General features: G+C 30.9%; 3 protein-coding genes across 3 annotated transcripts; all 3 read left to right on the forward strand.

The window, feature by feature from the left end:
* Positions 1–13: 13 nt before the first annotated feature.
* LOC108912600 (ubiquitin-fold modifier 1) lies at positions 14–4,587 on the forward strand. Its single transcript, XM_018717876.2, has 4 exons — positions 14–180; positions 239–295; positions 4,267–4,397; positions 4,470–4,587. Exons 1-4 carry the CDS (start codon positions 176–178, stop codon positions 4,538–4,540), a joined length of 264 nt encoding a protein of 87 aa, XP_018573392.1. The 5' UTR covers positions 14–175; the 3' UTR covers positions 4,541–4,587.
* LOC108912598 lies at positions 324–1,639 on the forward strand. The gene is made up of 2 exons (XM_018717874.2): positions 324–1,189; positions 1,244–1,639. Exons 1-2 carry the CDS (start codon positions 394–396, stop codon positions 1,459–1,461), a joined length of 1,014 nt encoding a protein of 337 aa, XP_018573390.1. The 5' UTR covers positions 324–393; the 3' UTR covers positions 1,462–1,639.
* Positions 4,588–5,359: 772 nt separating the features above from the next.
* LOC108912581 (ATP-dependent (S)-NAD(P)H-hydrate dehydratase) lies at positions 5,360–8,076 on the forward strand. The gene is made up of 3 exons (XM_018717843.2): positions 5,360–5,647; positions 6,960–7,234; positions 7,315–8,076. The coding sequence occupies exons 1-3, from the start codon at positions 5,413–5,415 to the stop codon at positions 7,798–7,800; spliced, it is 996 nt and encodes a 331-aa protein (XP_018573359.1). The 5' UTR covers positions 5,360–5,412; the 3' UTR covers positions 7,801–8,076.
* Positions 8,077–20,192: the final 12,116 nt, after the last annotated feature.

The raw sequence follows: 20,192 nt of genomic DNA on the forward strand, positions 1-20,192 counted from the left end.
ACAAGAGCAAGAGAATTGACCCAATTGACAAGTGACATTGACAGATGACAAGTTATCGTTTATCATACCTTGTTAATTTTGTTAACTTGTTTCTTTTGTAATACACGGTTTAATAGCACATAAAATCTTTGTTAATTAATCAGTTAATAACTATTGCCACTTGTAGTAATTTATTATGGCGTAAGTATTTTTATGAAGCTGTTCTAACCTATAAGTAAACATATGTTTTGTGTTTTAGATCAAAAGTTACGTTCAAAATTACTTTAACATCTGATCCTAAACTCCCATTTAAAGTGTAAGTAATATCTTAGAGACAACCTTAGTTCTTTGTTAGTTACTGTCAGTATGTATTTGAAATTTAATTTATTTAACATATGCATTCTTTGTTAACAGATGAATGAAGAATTACTCTTGACAGTAACCACCAAAGGACAAGTTATGGATGATAATGCAGTGTCTAATATTATACAAATTCTGAGATCATTCGATAACTTTGTAATAGTTGTAGAAAATCCAGTATGGATTAAGACTGCCAAGGCAGAAGATATAAAAAATGGTTTTAAGTTAGGTTCCTTTATCGAAAAATCTTTGTCTAACTTTAGGAGCAGAAATTTAGCTTCAGATTTTTTTATTGTATTAAATCAGTGGTGGAAGACAAAAAAACATAGGACTAAAATCTATGGTGAAGATTTCTTTCAGTTTGCTTGTGATCGGTTACTTGCTAAATTTTTTATGTATGAAGATATATTGGAAGCCTCACTTGAAATAGCAGTCAGGGTCTATACGTCAATATTTCCAAAAAGACGTTTAAAAAAATGTATAAGTGATCTTATATTGACATCAAGTTCACAAAAGTCTATGAGTGATTTTACAATAGCCAATATAACAGATAACATTGAGTTGAAAAAGTTGGAATATAGTTTAATACTTAGCAATTGGTGTAACGCTTTACAAACTGGTAGAGAAATTGATGTAAGAAAAGAAGTTGAAAATAAGTTGTCGCTATATAAAATAGAATCTTCTTTGCATCTGTTGATAGGAATACTATCCTTAAGTACTGTTACAGATTCTGAGAAACACATTCAAAACATTGTCTTGGAGAATCTATTACAAAAAATGCTAGACAGATGCTTACTAAGTAAAAGTTTTTGGTTGACAATGTTTAAGAAAGTTGATTTACTTTATATTTGTAGGTCTTGTAATAATTTTCACGACTTTTTGGTGTCATTATTTAATTTTCTAGTATATATTGGAAGTATGATGAAACATGAGGATGGTTTGTGGCAGAGTGATGAAAATGTGTCTTTATGCCCAGAAATTACTTATCAGGAAATTTTAGGTTTTATTAAAAACATTTATGATATAAGTTGTTCTTCAAAACATTTTGTTAATCAGAAGTTAAAAGAAGCTCAAGATAATACAAATTCATATATTTGGAAATATATAAAGCAAGATTTGTAAAACACTTTTTTAATCGTAAAAAAATATTCTTTATGTTCTGTATATTTAATTTTCAATTTATCAGAATGTTATATTATGTTAACAATTATTGTGTTTGGTTATGCATATTTGTTTACACAATTTTTTGTACATAAGAAAGTCTATTGAAAATATTAAATTTTATTTTTAAACATTTGCTATTTAATTCCTCAAAGCATTATTTATGAAAACTATTACTAACAAAATATATTTTTTAATCCTTTTTTCTATTTTCATAATTTCTATAGCCATAGGGAATATTAAATTGCTTAATTAAACCAGTAAAATGTACTTTATCAAATATTAAAATTCAGATTAGTAGTAATTATTAACTTTTTGTATAAATGTGATTTAATTTTGTACTAAAATTACAGTAAGTAATAATATATAATAACAAGTAAACCAAATGACATAACTACATTACCTCATTGTATTATAACAATATTACTTAACGATTGTATTGTTATAACGATATTATCTCTTTGTATTTTATATAAACGATTGATATGATGTCAGTTCTGGAAATCGGGTTGGAAATTCCTTGTTTAGTAATAATAATCACTTAATAGTAAATAAATTTACTTGAAATTATGATTACTTTTTTAATTATAAGCGAATACATCTAGTTACAAACAGAGTACAATAATATACTTTACAGGGTGTCCGCAAATTTCACCCACAACGGGGGTTTAACGACGATAAATAAGTAATATGAAAAAAAAATTAAATAAAAAATTTTTGGTTTTCGAGTTACAAGCCTTCAAAGTCAAAAATAAAACTAATTTAATTATTAACTTCATAACTCTTTTCCCGATCGCGTTAAAATTTGGGATATTTATTTGGACTATTATGGCGAATTATTTCTTAAAACTTTAGTCAAACTGATATAATGGGTGACAGTTTTCTCTGGTTGCTTCTCCCTGTTAGCAGTCAAAACTTTTAGTGGTCATATTTTTTTAAAACTTGGCAACAACATTGAAAAGGTCGTTTTATTTAAAAAAAATATTGTCTCTTGAGAAAATCGCCTTCAGAAAGCCATTCTCGAGAAAAATTGCATTATTTGTAGGTCTGTATATTTCGATTTGCGTAGCAGTGTCGTGGATCTAAAACTTTGAGTTCAGTAGGCGATGAAAACAAGATGTTGATTGCTGTGGCTATCAGGTAATGTCATTGTTGTTGTGTTTCTTTAGGATTCTCATCAGTCCACACATGCAAATTATGAAAATTTACCAGTCCGTTCCTTGTAAACCAAGAGCGGGAGTTAAATGAAATGGCCGAAGAAGTTGCTTTTTCAAAGTTTTGTGAACAATAATTTTACATATATCTAATTGTCTTGATACGCTGCAGACACTTCATAATGTGCATGTGTAGCGTGATGAGAGTCCTAAAGAAACACGACAATAATGACATTACCTGATAGCCACTGTAATCGACACCTTGTTTTCATCACCTACTGAACTCAAAATTTTAAGTCCGTGACACTGCTACGCAAACCGGAACGTACAGACCTGCAAATAATACCATTTTTCTCAAGAATGACTCTGTAGGCAATTTTTTCAAGAGAAAGTTTTTGTTTAAATAAAACGACCTTTTCAGTGTTGCTGCCCGTTTTAAAAAAATATGATCACTGTAAAAGTTTTTACCGCTAACTTTAAACCTAACACCAAAAGGTTTTTATTTAACTTTTTTCATAAATCATATTTATTTATCGTCGTGAATATGCAGTTAAACGTTGTTGGTATCATTATTATGAAAGAAAATAAGTACTTGGGTTTTACTGCACAGGGTTTCCCACATAGGTTGATCGCTTGATCAACTGGCGCTATCTGATAATAGATAAAATAATAATGGGGAGTTTAAGTATGTGAGAACCCCCAAAAAATGATATTTCTTTACAAATTCAAGAAATATATCATACAAACAAAAATGTGTACCAAATAAGAAGTCTGTAACTAAAACAATTTTAGAATGACATTAAAAAATGTTTGTTGTACCATATTCAGTAGGATAAATGTAATTCAATAGGTGTTAACTTTCGTACATAGGTAATTTGGTTTAAATTATTACTTTGATTGTGTGTAATCAATCGGTGTGTGTTAAGAATCTCAGAATTTCAAACATTTCTATTTTACAAATTCGATTAGTGCTTTTCATTACCAATAGCAAATATATCTCTACCATTTGTTAAAAGAATGAGACATATTAATTTTAAAATGAGCTTGTTTTCCAAAAATAGTTTATGGAAATTTTTTAGAAATACTATTTTAGAAATACAATGTTTGAAAAACCCTAAAAAATCATTGGCATAGAAGTTTCTAACTACAGCTCCTAAAAGAATATTAAAAATCCTAGGTATGAAAATGCAATATTTTTGTCTCATTTTAAGTCTCTTGAAAACAAAGTTTTCTGCAACCCATATTCATATGAACCTTTTCGTTTAAAATAATTTGTTCTATCTACTCGTAAAGTTTCCAAATTAAAACTTAGACCACCTTTATATTATGTCATTGCTCTATGGAACCAGTTTTATATATCAGTTCAAACTTAATAATATCTCTAGCACTTTTAATTGATTATTTTTTCTGTTTAAAAAATAATTCAGAAAATTATACAGAAAAATTTATGATAATATTTTAAAATAAATATATTTTTACATTACCTATACATTTTTTTTAAATATTTTGTTTCCCTGTGAATATATAAAAATATGGAAAATCACACTTCTTTTTCAGCAAAGATAATCTATTGTTTTTTATATTTTATGTACTTTTTTAATTATTGTTCTAGTTTGAGTGTCCCAGAGGCTACACCATTTACGGCAGTACTTAAGTTTGCAGCTGAGGAATTTAAGGTGCCTCCAGCAACTTCTGCAATTATTACTGATGATGGAATTGGTATTAATCCACAGCAGACTGCTGGTAAGATCTTAATCTGTCATTTAATTTTTCTGTGTCATTAAATAAAAAATCCTAAGGAGTTGCTTCTTTCAGGCAATGTATTCTTGAAACATGGATCTGAATTAAGGCTAATTCCAAGAGACAGAGTGGGTTTTATGTGTTAGTAATAATGTAATAATGTACAAACATAATGTTATTTTGTATTGAATTGTATTATGTTTAAATTATAATAAATATATAATTATTTCTTTCTTATAACATTAGTTTCCTTTTAAGTAAGACTTATAATTACCGTGGACTTATTTGAAACTTTTTATGTAAATCTACAACAGTAATTTTTACTTAGGTAGTGAGTTTAAAATTTTTCATTAATTGCTCAATTACTTATTATTTAAATTATAGAGGCTATAAGGTGTCTGCAATATTTGAAGAAATCGTCTCGTCAATCTTTCAGAAAGTTTTTTTAAAAAAACAATTTTTTGAAAGGATTATCATTTAAGTTTAGGATACCAGATACCTACATAAATTGAAATGATTTATGAAATCTGAACTAGGTGGCGTGTTTGGTAGTTTCCTATAGAGTATACTCATGAAGTTGCATTTGTTTTAATGTATCAGCGGTTAGGGGGCGTAACAATAAAAATTATATAATCGTTTACTATATTTTCAGTTTTGGTAATATTGCTAAAAGGTATATATTATAATTTAATAACATACAGATAATACGAAACTAATATTACTTGGTAAAATATTGTTACAATTGCTCTAGACCAGATGAATATGGATATAAAATATTTTTATCTTTTAGAACAAAAGTGCAAACTGCAAGATTTGTCTACAGTTTCATAATAGTTGTGAACTTATACTAGTGGCGCCTAGGGGGCACTTGAGTAGGTAATAATAAATATCGACCGAGTTGCCCTCTCGACGGCATTGCTCAAAGCTAAGCAAAGCCTAAAATTGTGAGTAAATATCGGCTTAAATTGACATATCTATACATTTAAAAAATCAATGGTCACATATAAAAACAAATGTCATGTGGTTGTTGCCATTAGTGTCAAAATCGTTGGTAAAAGTCAGAAGAGCTGGTGTTTGTAGTATAAGAATATTGTCTAACAAACATTTTTCCATGTACACAGTAAATATGAGTGAATCTTTAGAAACTAAGGTTGCCGAAAAAACCAAGCAACTGGCTCCACCTCTTACAAATGATCGGCATAAAGGTCAAGCCGGGAGAATTGGTGTATTCGGCGGGAGTCTTGAATTTACAGGTAAAGCTTTCAAATTTTTTTTTCCAATAAATACTTATTATCCGTAATTTGTTTTAAATTACCTTAGATAAATTATTTTGTGTAATATCTGTTGAACGTCACATTACACAGATTTTCTATAAAAAAATTATCTATACTTCGAAAGTCACGACAAAGTATAGGTATACCGGGTATTTTATTTGCGACATACTCCAACAGTATGTAGACCGAAAATTAAAAAATGCTTACGGATTTAGTTTCCTAAACTTTTCTGATCGGAGATCTTAATATTATTATATACATATTTGTATGTTATTTGTTTATCTATAAATTTGGACGATTGCCAGTTGTATTTGATTTTTTGGAAGCTTGTAATATACAGGGTGGTCCGAACTTTATGCAGGAAACTTCGAGTGCAGATAGATCTCTTTAAAATAATATGCGTTTGCCTTATAAACATAGGTCTGGAACGGCACCGTTTTAGAGATACAGGGTGTTGAAGTTGTCAAAAAATTGATTATTTGTTTGTATCTCCGGAATCTATTAACCGATCTCAATAAAATTTGGTACATATAATGTATGATAGTAGGCCTTATATTTCCTGAAATATGAGCTTTAAAGGTTCAACCAGTGGTGTACAACTGGACAGGGGTCACCCCCTTTTTTACAAAAAACCTACGCCACTGCATTTTTTACATGTCATTGTAACTGATTTATATTTTTATGCACAAAATACGTAAAAAAGTGACTTTAATTTTTTCCCTAAAATTCGCTGTTCTCAAGTTATTCATACCAATACAATCCCATTGTGGCAGACACTTCTAACGATAAAATTACAAAAATATTTGTTTATGTTTAAAAGTAAGTGCAATTTGTAAGCACATCAACAAAATTATTTACACACCTTTCTACACCACCTGTGAGGTAGTGTGCAATAGAGTGTGCGATATAAACAAAAAATCATTTTTTTTAAACCTCAACACACTGTATCTCTAAAACGGGGCCGTTCCAGACCTATGTTTATATGGCAAACACATATTATTTTAAAGAGATCTATCTACCCTCGAAGTTTCCTGCATAAAATTCGGACCACCCTGTATATTCAGTTCTATTTAAATATAAATAAACATGTTTATCACTATTAAAAACAATAATTAGTTTTATAAATAGATATCTAAAATTAAGAAGTCCTTGTTCTTATTCTTAAAGTTAGGTATTCTACTGAAAATCTATGCAGGTAGTCATTGTCGTAAAATTAATATATTTTACCAATGTTTGTTGCAAAAATCGAAATTAAATTGATCATTGCAAATTCAGATCTCTTTCATTGCAGGTGCCCCATATTTTTCTTCTATAAGTTCCTTAAAAGTAGGAGCCGACTTGGTATATGTTTTCTGCGCTAAGGAAGCGGGATTAGTTATTAAATCCTACAGTCCTGAGCTGATAGTTCTTCCAATTCTGGACCAACCGAATGCTGTAGAACAGATTGAACCGTGGTTAGAGAGGCTACATGTCGTCCTCATAGGACCCGGCTTGGGGCGACTTCCTTCCACTTTTTCTGTCATCGAGAGTATTATTAACATATGCAGGAATAAAAAGAAGCCACTTGTGAGTAATTTTAAAAGCTTTAATTTACGCGTATGACATCTATATCCATATCTGAAATAAACGAGAAATGTGCTTTCCAGGTAATCGACGCCGATGGTCTAATTTTCATATCCGAAAAACCAGACATTATCAAAAACTATCCCGCACCGGTAGTACTAACGCCAAATGTTATGGAATTTGGTAGACTGGTGGGCCAAAACACCGGCGATGGTACTAAATTAGAACGTTCCTCGACATTTCTAAACAATCTCGGTTGTCAAGTCACTATCTTATGTAAGGATCATGAAGACGAGATAATAAGTGGCGGTAAAAGCGTCAAAGTGTCAGGAGGAGGTTCGGGAAGAAGGTGTGGTGGCCAGGGCGACTTGCTGGGGGGTTCTTTGTCCACCTTCTTAACGTGGGCTTTGGAGAAGCAATTTGAGCCAGCTGTGGCTTGTTTCGCTGCCTGCAGGTTGGTCAGGGATTGCAACGCCAGGGCTTTCGCGAAGTTTGGAAGAAGCATGACCGCGACGGATATGATACATGAGATCCACGACGTGTTTCATGACAACTTCGAATTGAAATAAGCGGGTGGAATGTATAGGGCGGCTCGATTGTTGTCGGTTTTGGAATCTTAACCAGGATTTTGTGTGGAACTGATTATTAAATACTTTGCAATGCATTTCTGAAAATATGTTGTGGGAAGTTATGGTACAAAACATTTTGTTATTTATCAATAAATTTTTTGTACAGCGTGGTGGCAATAGAATTCTTAATAATTTGTATATGCATACATAAAACTTGAAGAATATTTTTTATCCAGATCAATTTTATCAAAGATGAAATGGTTTATTGAAAAAATAACTTTTGTAAACTAAAAAAAAATAAATATATTTTAAGAAATAAAACAATGTTTCAATGTGTTTTTAATAAACTTGTTGACAATATTTCTTTTAGGTTTTGTTTTTATTTACTTTAGTTTCCATTTCTTCAGTACATTTACATTTTTACTATTTTTGATATTTTATAGTTCGGGAGCTAGCGTCAAATTTTCATGGGTCATTTCAGCGAAGTTCACTTTTTTACCTCAGATTGTTGTTTCATAGTTTATCGAAGAATCATGTGTCAGCTGGTCCAAAAGCGCGGCTTAAGATGATGAGAGATTGCGAAACTCGTAAAAAAATAGTTTTTTGAGTTATTTCAGCAAAGTTGAAAAACTGTAGCTAGTTTACTTGATATTTACATAATGAAAAAAAAATTTGTTAGCTGCATGGAGCAGATGGAGCCCGTGTGAAAATGTATGGAAAAATACGAAAAATCAAGAGATTTCAGCAAAGCTGAAAACAATTTATACGGGGTGTTTTTAAATGAAGTAGCAAAAATGGTGAATGTAGAGCCAAAATTTAGAGGATTGAAGTAAAAATACCTTATATGAAAGTAGCACCCCTGAGGCGATATACCTACCCCCTTAAAGGAGGGGATTGAAATTCACATTTTAAATTTTTTTCTTTAACATATGGAATGCTAGAGACACGAAACATGGTATAAGCATAAAGAGACAACTTTTCAATATTTTTTCGATCATTGGCGTGTTTTATAAAGGAGTGAAACAGTCAACCCCATTGCAATGTTTTATTAGAAATTATTTATCAAATATTTTTCATTAATTAATAGCAAATTATTAATGTTATTATTAAATTACTAGCTTATTGACAGTAAGGGTCAATTTATTAATATGATAAATAACAATTTATTTGTTATGACAACCGTCTACTTTATTTTTACAAATTTTCGCAATTACTCCTTTAGTGAACGATGACACAACTAATTTTTTTACTAGAAAACTATCGGTTTTATCGAAAAATTGCAAGAGGTAAAAAAGTTGCGCAATAAATCAGCCTTCTCAATAAATATTTTTAAATAAATAATTTGCTTCATATAAAAAATTTCTAATAAAATATTGCAATGGGGTTAACTGTTTCACTCCTTTATATAAATATTTATAATAGAACAAATATTGAAAAGTCTTTTTATTGCTCATACCAAGTTTCGTGTCTCTAGCATTTTTATTTAGTTTATTTTTACTTCAATCCTCTTATTTTTGGCTCTACATTCACTGGTACCATTTTTGCTACTTCATTTAAAAACACCCTGTATAATTATTTTACGATTGGAAAATAATATAAATTAGTTGGTACTAAAATGAGAAAACCTGTTAGCTGGGCTGTCAAGGTGTATCCTAGCGTAGAGGCGCGAACAGTCGTGCATTTTTAATGATCCAGCTAATTTTTTTACCTTGTCTTGTGACTCCTTTGTTAATTTTAGGATAAACAAATGAATTACTTAATTTCATACTTGCTAATATCACTGAAGAAATCACTGTTATTTAAAGAGAATACTGAAGTAAAATGATATCATGTATTGTATATTATATTACTATAAATAAATGAAAATAGTATATTAAAATAATTTGTTTGTATATTTATCGAATATTAATTTTATATCGAACAGTAAGAAAAATATGTTTTCCTAGAATAAAATAAGTAAATAAACAATCGATATGTAACTTACGCATATTTTTGTAATAAAATAATTTAAAAAAAGCTAAACATAAAAGGTCTGTTCCAACATGAGTCAGGAATTGGTTCCAAACCGTTCGAAATGTGCATCCAAATAATTCTTGCGATATATTCAGTGAAGACACATTTAGAACTTAGCTGGCCAAACATTTCGAACGGTTCGGAACCAATCCCTGACTCTTGTTGGAACAGACCTTATATCAATAAGTTTTTAAATTATTCATATTCATTATCAAAATCATTACCACTATCGAATTCGTCGTCTTCTTCTTCTTTTTCTGAACTGGTGTCGGAAACACCTACGTATAGTATTTACATGTCTCTTAGCTCCTTGCGTGTCATCGTCTTCATTGTCATCTTCCACAATATCTGTAAAAGAACAAGAAAATTATAAAAATTAATGAAACAAAATTTATTAAAAAGATAACAAGTGTATTATCGCATACATTCGTTATGCTGTTTATTTTCGGTAACTGTTCGCTTTCAACCCATTTGAAAATATATCTACATATTATTATCTCGTTTCTTCCATACAAAATCAGTTGGCGATGACAAAGTTGTAGTTGAGATATAGCCATGATTGCACAAACCATATAAGCGGCAAAAGAATTCCTCCAGAACAGCGAAATTGTCTTCTTCCACATTTTGAGATTCTAAGCTTGAAATGTTAATCAATGCTTGTATTACATTTTGGAGAGTTGCTGTAAGAGAGAGGGTTCAGGTAGAAAATGTGCGTAGGATTTTTAGTCTTTTCTAACTACGACAATATCGTATATGTACTATACTATTACAAGACATAGTCTCTGCTTTTCGAAATAATACTCTGACAATCGAAAAATGTAAAAATTATAAAATACTCCATTTTCATTTATTTGTAATATTATCATACAATACTTGATACCATTTCACATCCGTATTCTCTGGACGAGGTGTCCAGGAAATGGTGGCATCTCGGTATTTGTAGACCTTTCAGAAATAATGTCACAAATATATATATTTTTTATATTCGGACTCACCCTGTAGAATTATGTATTAGTTCTTGAAGTTTACAGTTGAAAATTGATTTTACAATATGACTGTTGCTTTTCATTCGATTTGGGTAATTTTTGTATGAGAGTTACGCCATTTGAAGCTGTTTCTACTAATGTATTCAATTTACTGATAATTACTTTGGAGGTCTGGGGGTCAGAGCTCTCTCGGTAGTTCTCAAAAAAATAGATCTGTTTAATTTTTTATTGCCGTTGTATTAAGACTGTCGTATTTTTTTTAATGAATGAATCTTATTCGAGAATACGCGATTAGCTAAAATATTTGAACACAAAAATTAGTAATATTTTGGGACAAAATGCTATCCTACGATTCCAGTGATATAAAGTTTGAACGATCTATTTTTAATAGCAGGGGAGATGGCCAAAAAAGTGTGTCATAAAACTAATGTATACAGGGTGTCTAAGTACTTGATACAAAAAAGTCGAGTACAAATAGATGAGATCAAAATAATATCAGTCCTCAAAAGTGAAAATAAAAAAGTTATTTTTGTTTACAGTCTCTAAACTATTAACTTCAGCATGGTGCAAATTTGGTGATCGATAACACATGCGTACAAATTTTTTTTTATGTTGTAAGTGAAACTTCATTATGCTCAGAACGCCAGGGACGGACTCTGCCCAATGGTTAACAACCCAGAATTTTTGCATAGATAACGATCGCAATCTGCCTGCATCAAAAATAAGTTCCCTGAAGAATTTGTCAACGATAATATCCTCTTGGTTCAACTCGGTAAAATTAACAGTTTAGGAAATATTTGTGATTTTATATCACAGTGCATGCATAGACCTATTAAATGATTACCCATTATTAATGTATGGGCAAGAATAATGGGTAATAATTTAATAGGTTCATACGTCTATGGACCTATTCAAAAAATAAATATCAACTCGAGAATTCAGATATTCATTTATATTCAGACTAATTTACTACGCACGCCCTGTATGGGTACATTAATATCATCATGCGGGAACTTCAAATTTGATTGATGATATTTACAATAATTATTAGTTAAAGATGAATCCATTTATGACACATGTGACTTCCTGCAAAATTACTTCTAAAGATATTTTATAAAAACTACTGTTTTCTCAATTCAATCAATACCCAATCATTAAAATATACTCAGACGAGTATCGGCGGCTTAATGAATTATTTTCGTGACCCAGAACGGAACAAACAATGCAACTTTTAGTTGCTTACTTTTTGCCTCCCCATCCCAATGTTATTGCCGAAACATCCTCGGAACAATGTGAACAATGAGGAGCATTACAAAGCGATTTTTCACGGAACGTGCACCGGAAACAATTAAAATTAATTGCACAGCCGTTAATTAACCTGTTGATGGCTTGTTTGGAGAATTAAGCCCTTGTATCTTCTTTAATCATTACGTAAGCACGGTACAACCGGAGTGATTTTTTTACCCTTTTAGACTTATTTTTGTGGGGATATATGAAAAGTGTTGTGTATTAAACGGAAATTTGAGAGAACGTGGCAATGTTGCAACGCGTGCGAGCGAATTGGATACGTCACGCTGAAATTTGTGTGCAAGCAAATGGTGGGTACATCGAACAACTTCTTTGAAAATCAGCAGTTCTCAAAAGGTGGCTCCTTGCAATGTTGAGGTAAGTCAGATTTTAAAATTACGATTTACTCGACACAAATCCGTGTATTTACCTCATTTTGACATAACGCACATATGGCAAAAATATTTGACATAAGTTCATTAACACCCTGTCTGAACATTCGCTGCTATTTGAATGGCGTTTTCTTTCTTAGCATTAAACAAAGAACGAACTGAATATTGAGTTATGCTTTTGCCAAGGCCAAGGAAAGAATTGAAATAAGATATTTTCCATTTGGAAATACAGGCAGAAATAAGGAAGACGTCGGAATGAGCCTGTTATAACCAGGAGTGGCATTAGTATGAGTAGTGGAGCGTCTTGTTAGGCCCCGCGTCGCCTGAAAGATCACGTTTAATATTGCATAACGCATCGATCTCAGAGCTATGTGCAAGATGGTGCCAGACCCGTTCCGACCGTGATTTGTTGGACACTGACACCGATTGCCGAATACATTTCGGATTCGTGCTAGCTGGTATCTCATCGAGATATTGTCGGAATAAATTAAAACGCATAATAACATAATGCCACCTGATTTTGAGATCACTTTTTGGGATCACTTTTTGAGAAGATTACTAAACGTGAAAAAGCATCTTATGTGTCTGAACGACGTAAACAGAGCCATCCGGAAGTAGTGTAGTGAGTTATAGTAACAGACTTATCGGCTGCAATGTCTAATAAAAAATGAAGGAAAAAAAATTGATAGAATTTCTTTCCCAAGGAAAGAAATAAATAAAATTTTATAACACCTATATCAGCAAATTCAACTGATTTTGCCGCTGTTGTTATTATTAATTAATAAAATTAATTTGTAGTTTTAATTAATAAAATAATTTACATATCTGATGTTACAACTATTCAAAATTTTTTCCATCGACGTGTAAACACATTTGGGTCCGTCTTAGTCAGTTTCTTCGAACTAACACAAATATTTCCTTGCTTCATCATAAATTAAAACGATGTCCATCAATTCCGAGTTGCTATACATGTAAGCCATTTTTGACATTTGAAAAACTAATGTAAACACTATCCTAAAAACGTTAATACTAAAATCGGATTTCAGTATTTCACAACGTGAATGACGCTAGAAACTACAGTAGCCCAGCGATGTAAGGGTTGATAATACTACTTCAATAATTTCTTTCTCGGAAACTATAAGGATTTTACAATTTTTTAAAGATATTGACTCCATTTTTCATGATTTATGCAAATAGCTATTTAATTTGCAACATATTTTTATGAAAAATTTGTTTTTCTGATGCTAAATATCGATAAAATATTCGAAGATGAAAATTGTTAGAAATATAAAACAATATAAGACACTAATGAGGGGTAAATCATAGAATTTCGACATTAACAATAGTCTGTGGTAGTTTCATGTGTATGGAATATTGGGATACCCCGTATATAGTTCTCGTTCTTTCTTACTTTTGTACTTACTTGTTTTTAAAGAGAAACACATTTTTAGGTATTTTATATAATTTTTAATATTATGTAAATATCAGTTGCCAAACACAATAGATAGGTCATAAAAAACCCAATTTCATTAACGGCAAAGGAGGTAAAAATTAGTGTATAAAAAATTCATTAGCACGACAGTACTCTAAAGAGAACAGTAAAAAGCTAACTGTGCAAAATTGATCAAAGATATTTTTATTATATTAAAATTGTAAATTGGACGCTATACCCTTGACATGAAATACGCTGAATAAGTCCACCGGTTTCGTGAAATAAATACTCGGCTAGTGCTCAAAATTATTTTATTATGCTATTCCCTTGATAACTATTTAGAATTTTATTACTTTCGAGGTAGAAGAAGATCGAGAATTTTAAGAGAACAAAATTAGATTCTTCTGACAATATTAAAAGTCTTATGAATATTTTGTATGAGCAAAAAATGTATACGTTATTAACGTTTTTAAGTATGTTAACAAATATAGTGCGCATTGACAAAAACGTGAAATAATTCGGATTCAGATTTGCAATACGAAATTACATTCAGCTTTCTTTAATCTTACCTAAGGACTCTGTCAGTTAAGGTTTTGTAGTGAGATAATATTCGGCCACGTGTAGCAAAAGTCACAGAAAAGTAACTAGCGCGGTACAATCAGTAAGTGGCTGTCAAAAATAAACCTTTCTAATACTTTAGTGGCTCTTCTTCATGAGTTATAGAATATAGGTATACTCGGATAAGATAAATCAGGATATTGATCATCTTATCGGATTGTCCTACCACATACGCGAATGCAATGTTCTTGTGCTGTATACATATCAACTATATAAATAGGTATTGTATTTTTGAAACCGAGAGATTTGCTTCAATCAAATTTGGACAGGGCATAGCTAATACAATGCGAAACATCGCCTTGATGTTACAAATGTTGTCACCGCCGTTCTTGGTGGTGAAAATTCGAAATATTTGGAATTATTCAATTTTAGTGGCTGAAATTTCGAGTCGAATAAAACGCTATATGTATGGTTTTTTGTTGGCTCTGTGTTTTTTGGTCTCATTCAGTAGTAGACTTCGGTCAAATTTCCTAAATTTTTGCATACCAACAAATAAAAGTACTCTCTTTTTGGTGAATTCAAATTTACTGTATCGAATGCAGTGGAGATTAGTTATTTGCATATTAGTATTGATTTAGTCGGTGATATCTAAATTTAGTGAATACAAGAAAGTCAGCGAAAATACCCTGGTATTTATGGATATTAGAACGGTCGCTTTATGAGAAACTATTCATTGAAAAATGTTGGAATGCGCGAAATGTAAATCGAAGAGAAAGGACAATTTAGTAGTGTGTGAAGGCTCATGCTCTAAATGGTTTCATGCATCATGTGTAAATCTCAGTGAAAATGACTTTAAATTACTGGACAAATGCCATAACTTATTGTACATGTGCGATTTTTGTGAAGTCAATTGTACTGTTATTAATAAGCCTTTACATGACAAGCTATCTTCAAGCAAGCCAATGGTGCAAGTAGAAGTATTGGGATCACCTCAAAAAATTTACATTTATTCTTCCAAACGGTTTTTCAAATTTCACCTTAATATTTTTAACTTTTTCCAGTTAACAAAAATAAAAAAAAAATTTCAAGTCTGTGTGTCGGAAACGGAGTATGTTTCGATCTACCTTTATATGAAATTATTTTCAGAAAATAACTTTGACAACCACGTAAAATATTTTGTACTTACTATAGAATAAAATTTTTGTTTGTCTTTAAAATGCGGTTGGCATGTAGAACTTTCACCTGGCATGTACAGGGTGCTTAGAAAATCGGTAAATATAAAAATCTTTCCAGAATAAACTGCCTTTGTTTTTAACAGTACAGAAATATGTTATTAAGGAAAGTTGTTTAGAATTGAAATATATATTATAATTTCCATTTGTGTACGAATTGGCCTCCTTTGATAGGAACGGAACGGCTTTGCAGTTAAAACAGTGATGCAGTGTTAAACAGTGTCACATACGAAAGAATGCAACAAAGTGGAGACATGGAAAGGAACTTTGAGCTCTATGTTTGCGGAAAAGCACTTTGCACAGTTTCGGTGGAAATTGGTACACAGTATTCACTTTTTAATATATATTTTTTTTCGATTTAATCCAATATTTTTTCAAAAAGTTGGCGCAACCACATTGTGAATTAAACTTTTTAAAGCTTAGCACAACATAGTTTGCGTTTGCTACGCCTTACGATGAACCGTAGCCCTTACTGTTAGCAGCTTAAAGTTTTAGTTTTATTAACTAACTTTTACAGTACTCACTAGCTGTATAAAACATAACATCATACATCGCATTTGTTAATTTTCGCATTGTACTTACACTTTGCGGAATTAACTAAATACAACGTAGGTAATAAAACTATATGATTAAATGTACACACATGTATTAACTTTTAATACTGAAATAAACCTTGTTTCCTATGGATTCGTTGTAATTAGCGCTGCAATCCGTCAGCCTTAATTAAAAACTTTATACCACCCTCTACCTAGGGCTTTAATAAAAGCGACATGCGGTTTTTTTATTTCCGAAATGTGCATCGTATCACTTTAATTAAGCTCCGGTTGCACCACAGTGACAAAGTGAAAAAAGCACCATAAAGTGCAGCGATAACAAAATGGTACGCAAAAAGATAATTAAAGCTTTAATTATCAATTTGGGACCTTTGGATCTGGGTCACAGCTGTATTATTTGCCTAATCGAAATTTTTATGGCGTATCTAAACTATATGTATTATAAATATGTACAGGTTAATCTAAATAAATCTTTCAGTCACTGTATTCCTTGGCTGTAGAAGTTATACAGGGTGTGCTACAAGCTCTAAGAGAAACTTTGACAGATGGTAGCTGGATTATTTACAAACATTTTTTCTTATATGAACATAGGTCCCATTCGTTTTTGTTTAGAAGTTACAAGCGTTTTAAAAAATATGATTTCTTATTTCAATCAAAGTAGCCCGATAAAAAAAATGATGGTTGCTATAACAATAATTATTAATTGTGTTTAAAGTTTAAACATTAGTTAACCTTTATTCAGTCGACGGATGAGATTTGGATCATTTCTTATCTGGTTAGCTGTATTCTGAATTCTTTTAAAGTAATTTCTGACGGGTAGTGATTTCACCGTGGTCGACAAGTTGCTTCATATGTCCCCATAAATAAAAGTCCAAAGGATTTCGATCTGGTGAACGCGGTGGCCATTCTATTCGACTTTGTTGACCTATCCATTTATTCGGGAAATGATCATTTAACCAAGCAGTTATTTGTCTCTTGCTATGTAGTGGTGATAACTGATACCACATATTTTGAACAATATTAAGCCCTATGTCATCAATGAAATCAAAAAGATTGTTTTCCAAGAAAGTACTATACAGATCTGAATTTAAACGATTATTTAAAACATGTACAGGGTTAGTCACTATAATCTGACAACTTATTGTGAGTTTATTATTGAAATTATAAAAAAGCTTTTAATACAAAAGTTTTTTTATGAATTTTTATAATACAGTATTAGAAAAAAACAATTTTTTTTTTAATGGAACACCTTATATATTAGTGCATACTTAGCTTCGTTAAAATTTTCTCTTTTCAAAAATATATAATATGTTACTGTTTGATTCAGGACTTTTCGACATATTTTCGTTTAAAACTATTTTTGAAAAAACTGGAAGGAAATTTATGTCTGACGGATCGTAGCGGCTATGGACGACAACAGTAACATATTACATATTTTTGAAAAAAGAAAACTTTAATGAAGGTAAGTATGGACTAATATACAGGGCGTTCCACTTAAAAAAAATTTCTTTAATTTAGTGATTTTCATTATTCAATTATTTCTTCTAATACTGTATTATAAAAATTCATAAAAAAGCTAAAACTTTTGTATTAAAAACTTTTTTGTAATTGAACAGACACCCTGTATATTTGTCGATTCAATTGTTCATATCTATCGTCTGATTTTGGGTAAAGTAAAAATGGTTGAAGGTTTAATCATTTCGCAGTTTGCTCTGATATTTCTTTCAACGTTTCAGATATACCGTTTTATCCAGGAGCTTTTTTCACTTATTCTCTTGGAAGATTCTCTTATTATTTTTTCAAAAAATTTTCTATCTGCGATTGTAAAATATTCATTGAATTGAAAGCTTTGTTGAAGCAAAAGTGATTGACAAAAAATATATCGAGGCTTTTTGGACTATCTATGTTCTATTTTTTCCGAGAAGGACTATACTTTTCAACACAGAAATTCAAACGCCTCTTTTGGTCCAATTTCTTTCCAGTTCCTGGATCAGACTAATCTCACCAGGTACCTTTTAATTATAACAGTCCAAATTGTTTTACTTATTCTCGGTTCTACTTTACAACCAGCGCTGTCAGCAAAACCCTGCGCGAAAGCTGTTCGCCGTAGAGGGGATGAAAAGCACGCCGCGACCAAGCTTTGGCGGGAGTTTACCGGAATTTGCCACAGCGATCGGAGTGTCACTGTCTTCGGTCGGTTTTTTACGTGGGGGGTACGTCGACGAAGTGGTTTTATTTTGCTTTATGGTTTTGCCTAACAACTGGGTTAAGGTTGCCTAAGCTGGAGTTGTGTAAGTATATGCTAAATATTTTGCACTTATATGTATGCAACTATTTTTCGATTAATATATTATTTTTTGCATAAGGTAACTTAGAAACGAATACTAAAATAAAAATTCTTAATTGATTTTACTTAATATTTTAACAGGTATAAATAAATACAACAATTATACCTTGCTTGAAGTTTTCAGGATGATCTTAAGGTTTTAATGTACTACAATATAATGAAGTAGGGTTAAAAGACAAAATGTATATTATGACATTTTAACATCATTGAATTCCTACAATAGCTTTAAAATTTTGGTCAATACGTTTTGTATTTATTTCTGATATTTATTAAGATGTTTATATTATTGTCGGTATTTCAATACAATGCGAAGAAAAAAATTAAAGGAAACTCTGCGCTAGAACAATCAGTATTGTTTTTAACAAAATTATTTGTGCCTACTCTGATTATCTGATATGAAACATTTTTGGTACCAAATATATATTTTTTAATATAAGAAGAAAATTAAAAGATGAGTAATATTTTTATTATTTTGTCAAGTAAAGACGAAGAATATTTCATTAATCTAAGAAAGTAGAATACAGGTGCATATACATATACGCCAGATTTATTAGTAAAATATAGTTATATAGAACGAAAGTGGAAATGCTCTTCAAACGAAACATACAGTGGGAAGTGTTTTATATTGTGTGTGTTGGTATTTATTTACATCTCATTCTAAGAGTTCAACGAAAGTAAAAATAAATTTATTTAAAACAACCTGCGATTAGTTGTTGTGGCGCAGGAGTTGATTTACTAATTTTGTTAGGATTTTTTTATTTCTTTAGCGGCGAAATATTTAAAAAAAGAAAATTTTATACTTTATATATTTTCAATATTTTAAATTTATTCTTAATTTTTCGGGAGTGAAACTAAAGAGTTGAATGGTTATTTCTATGTTTTTATGTCATATGTTGTTTTAATTTGCTTCACATTATTTGACATGCCTTTCTTGTAATTTTCTTGTAATTATAAGTTCGCTTATCCTATGTAACTAACTTTTCTTTACAATATCTTGAAACAATTTATTTGTCATCTGTATGATTCTCTTCATAAAACATTTGTTCTTTTAAACTGTATGACAATATTGTGTTTTTCTATTTTACTAAAATATACTTAGTTGTACTAGTTTTCTTATTGTCTCTGGTAAATAAAGTTCTCAATAAAGAGATAATTATATATTTTTTTTATGGTGCTTCTTTTCCTTCATTTCTGCTTCATCGGTATATATCATGCCGAATTGAATAATTCTAATAACATTAAGGTGATGTTTCGCACTGTATTAGCTATGTCCTGTTCAAATGCGGTTAGTGCAACTGTCTCGGTTTGGAAAATTCAATACCTATGTATGTTTTTAGCCACGAAAATTGAATAATTCTGAATATTTCCAATTTTCACCACCAAGAACGGCGGTGACAACATTTTTAACAGCAGGATGATGTTTCGCATTGTATTAGCTATGTCCTGTCCAAATTTGGTTAGTGCAACTCTCTCGGTATCGAAAATTCCATACCTATATATTTTTTAACCACAAAAATTGAATAATTCCAAATATTTCCAATTTTCAACACCAAGAACATCGGTGACAACATTTTCAACAGTAAGGCGATGC

This window comes from Anoplophora glabripennis, unplaced genomic scaffold (genome assembly GCF_000390285.2).
Source record: "Anoplophora glabripennis isolate ALB-LARVAE unplaced genomic scaffold, Agla_2.0 scaffold296, whole genome shotgun sequence".
Classification (NCBI taxonomy): domain Eukaryota; kingdom Metazoa; phylum Arthropoda; class Insecta; order Coleoptera; family Cerambycidae; genus Anoplophora; species Anoplophora glabripennis.

What these genes read in the sequence shown, in the direction of transcription:
- LOC108912600 (XM_018717876.2), top strand. An exon ending in CCTAAACTCCCATTTAAAGT is followed by an intron (nt 296 to 4,266) that starts GTAAGTAATATC and finishes TTATTGTTCTAG; the next exon opens with TTTGAGTGTCCCAGAGGCTA. An exon ending in TAATCCACAGCAGACTGCTG is followed by an intron (nt 4,398 to 4,469) that starts GTAAGATCTTAA and finishes TGCTTCTTTCAG; the next exon opens with GCAATGTATTCTTGAAACAT.
- LOC108912598 (XM_018717874.2), top strand. Translation starts at nt 394, where the DNA reads ATGAATGAAGAATTACTCTTGACAGTAACCACCAAAGGACAAGTTATG. An exon ending in AGTTGATTTACTTTATATTT is followed by an intron (nt 1,190 to 1,243) that starts GTAGGTCTTGTA and finishes TTAATTTTCTAG; the next exon opens with TATATATTGGAAGTATGATG.
- LOC108912581 (XM_018717843.2), top strand. Translation starts at nt 5,413, where the DNA reads ATGTGGTTGTTGCCATTAGTGTCAAAATCGTTGGTAAAAGTCAGAAGA. An exon ending in CGGGAGTCTTGAATTTACAG is followed by an intron (nt 5,648 to 6,959) that starts GTAAAGCTTTCA and finishes CTTTCATTGCAG; the next exon opens with GTGCCCCATATTTTTCTTCT. An exon ending in GGAATAAAAAGAAGCCACTT is followed by an intron (nt 7,235 to 7,314) that starts GTGAGTAATTTT and finishes TGTGCTTTCCAG; the next exon opens with GTAATCGACGCCGATGGTCT.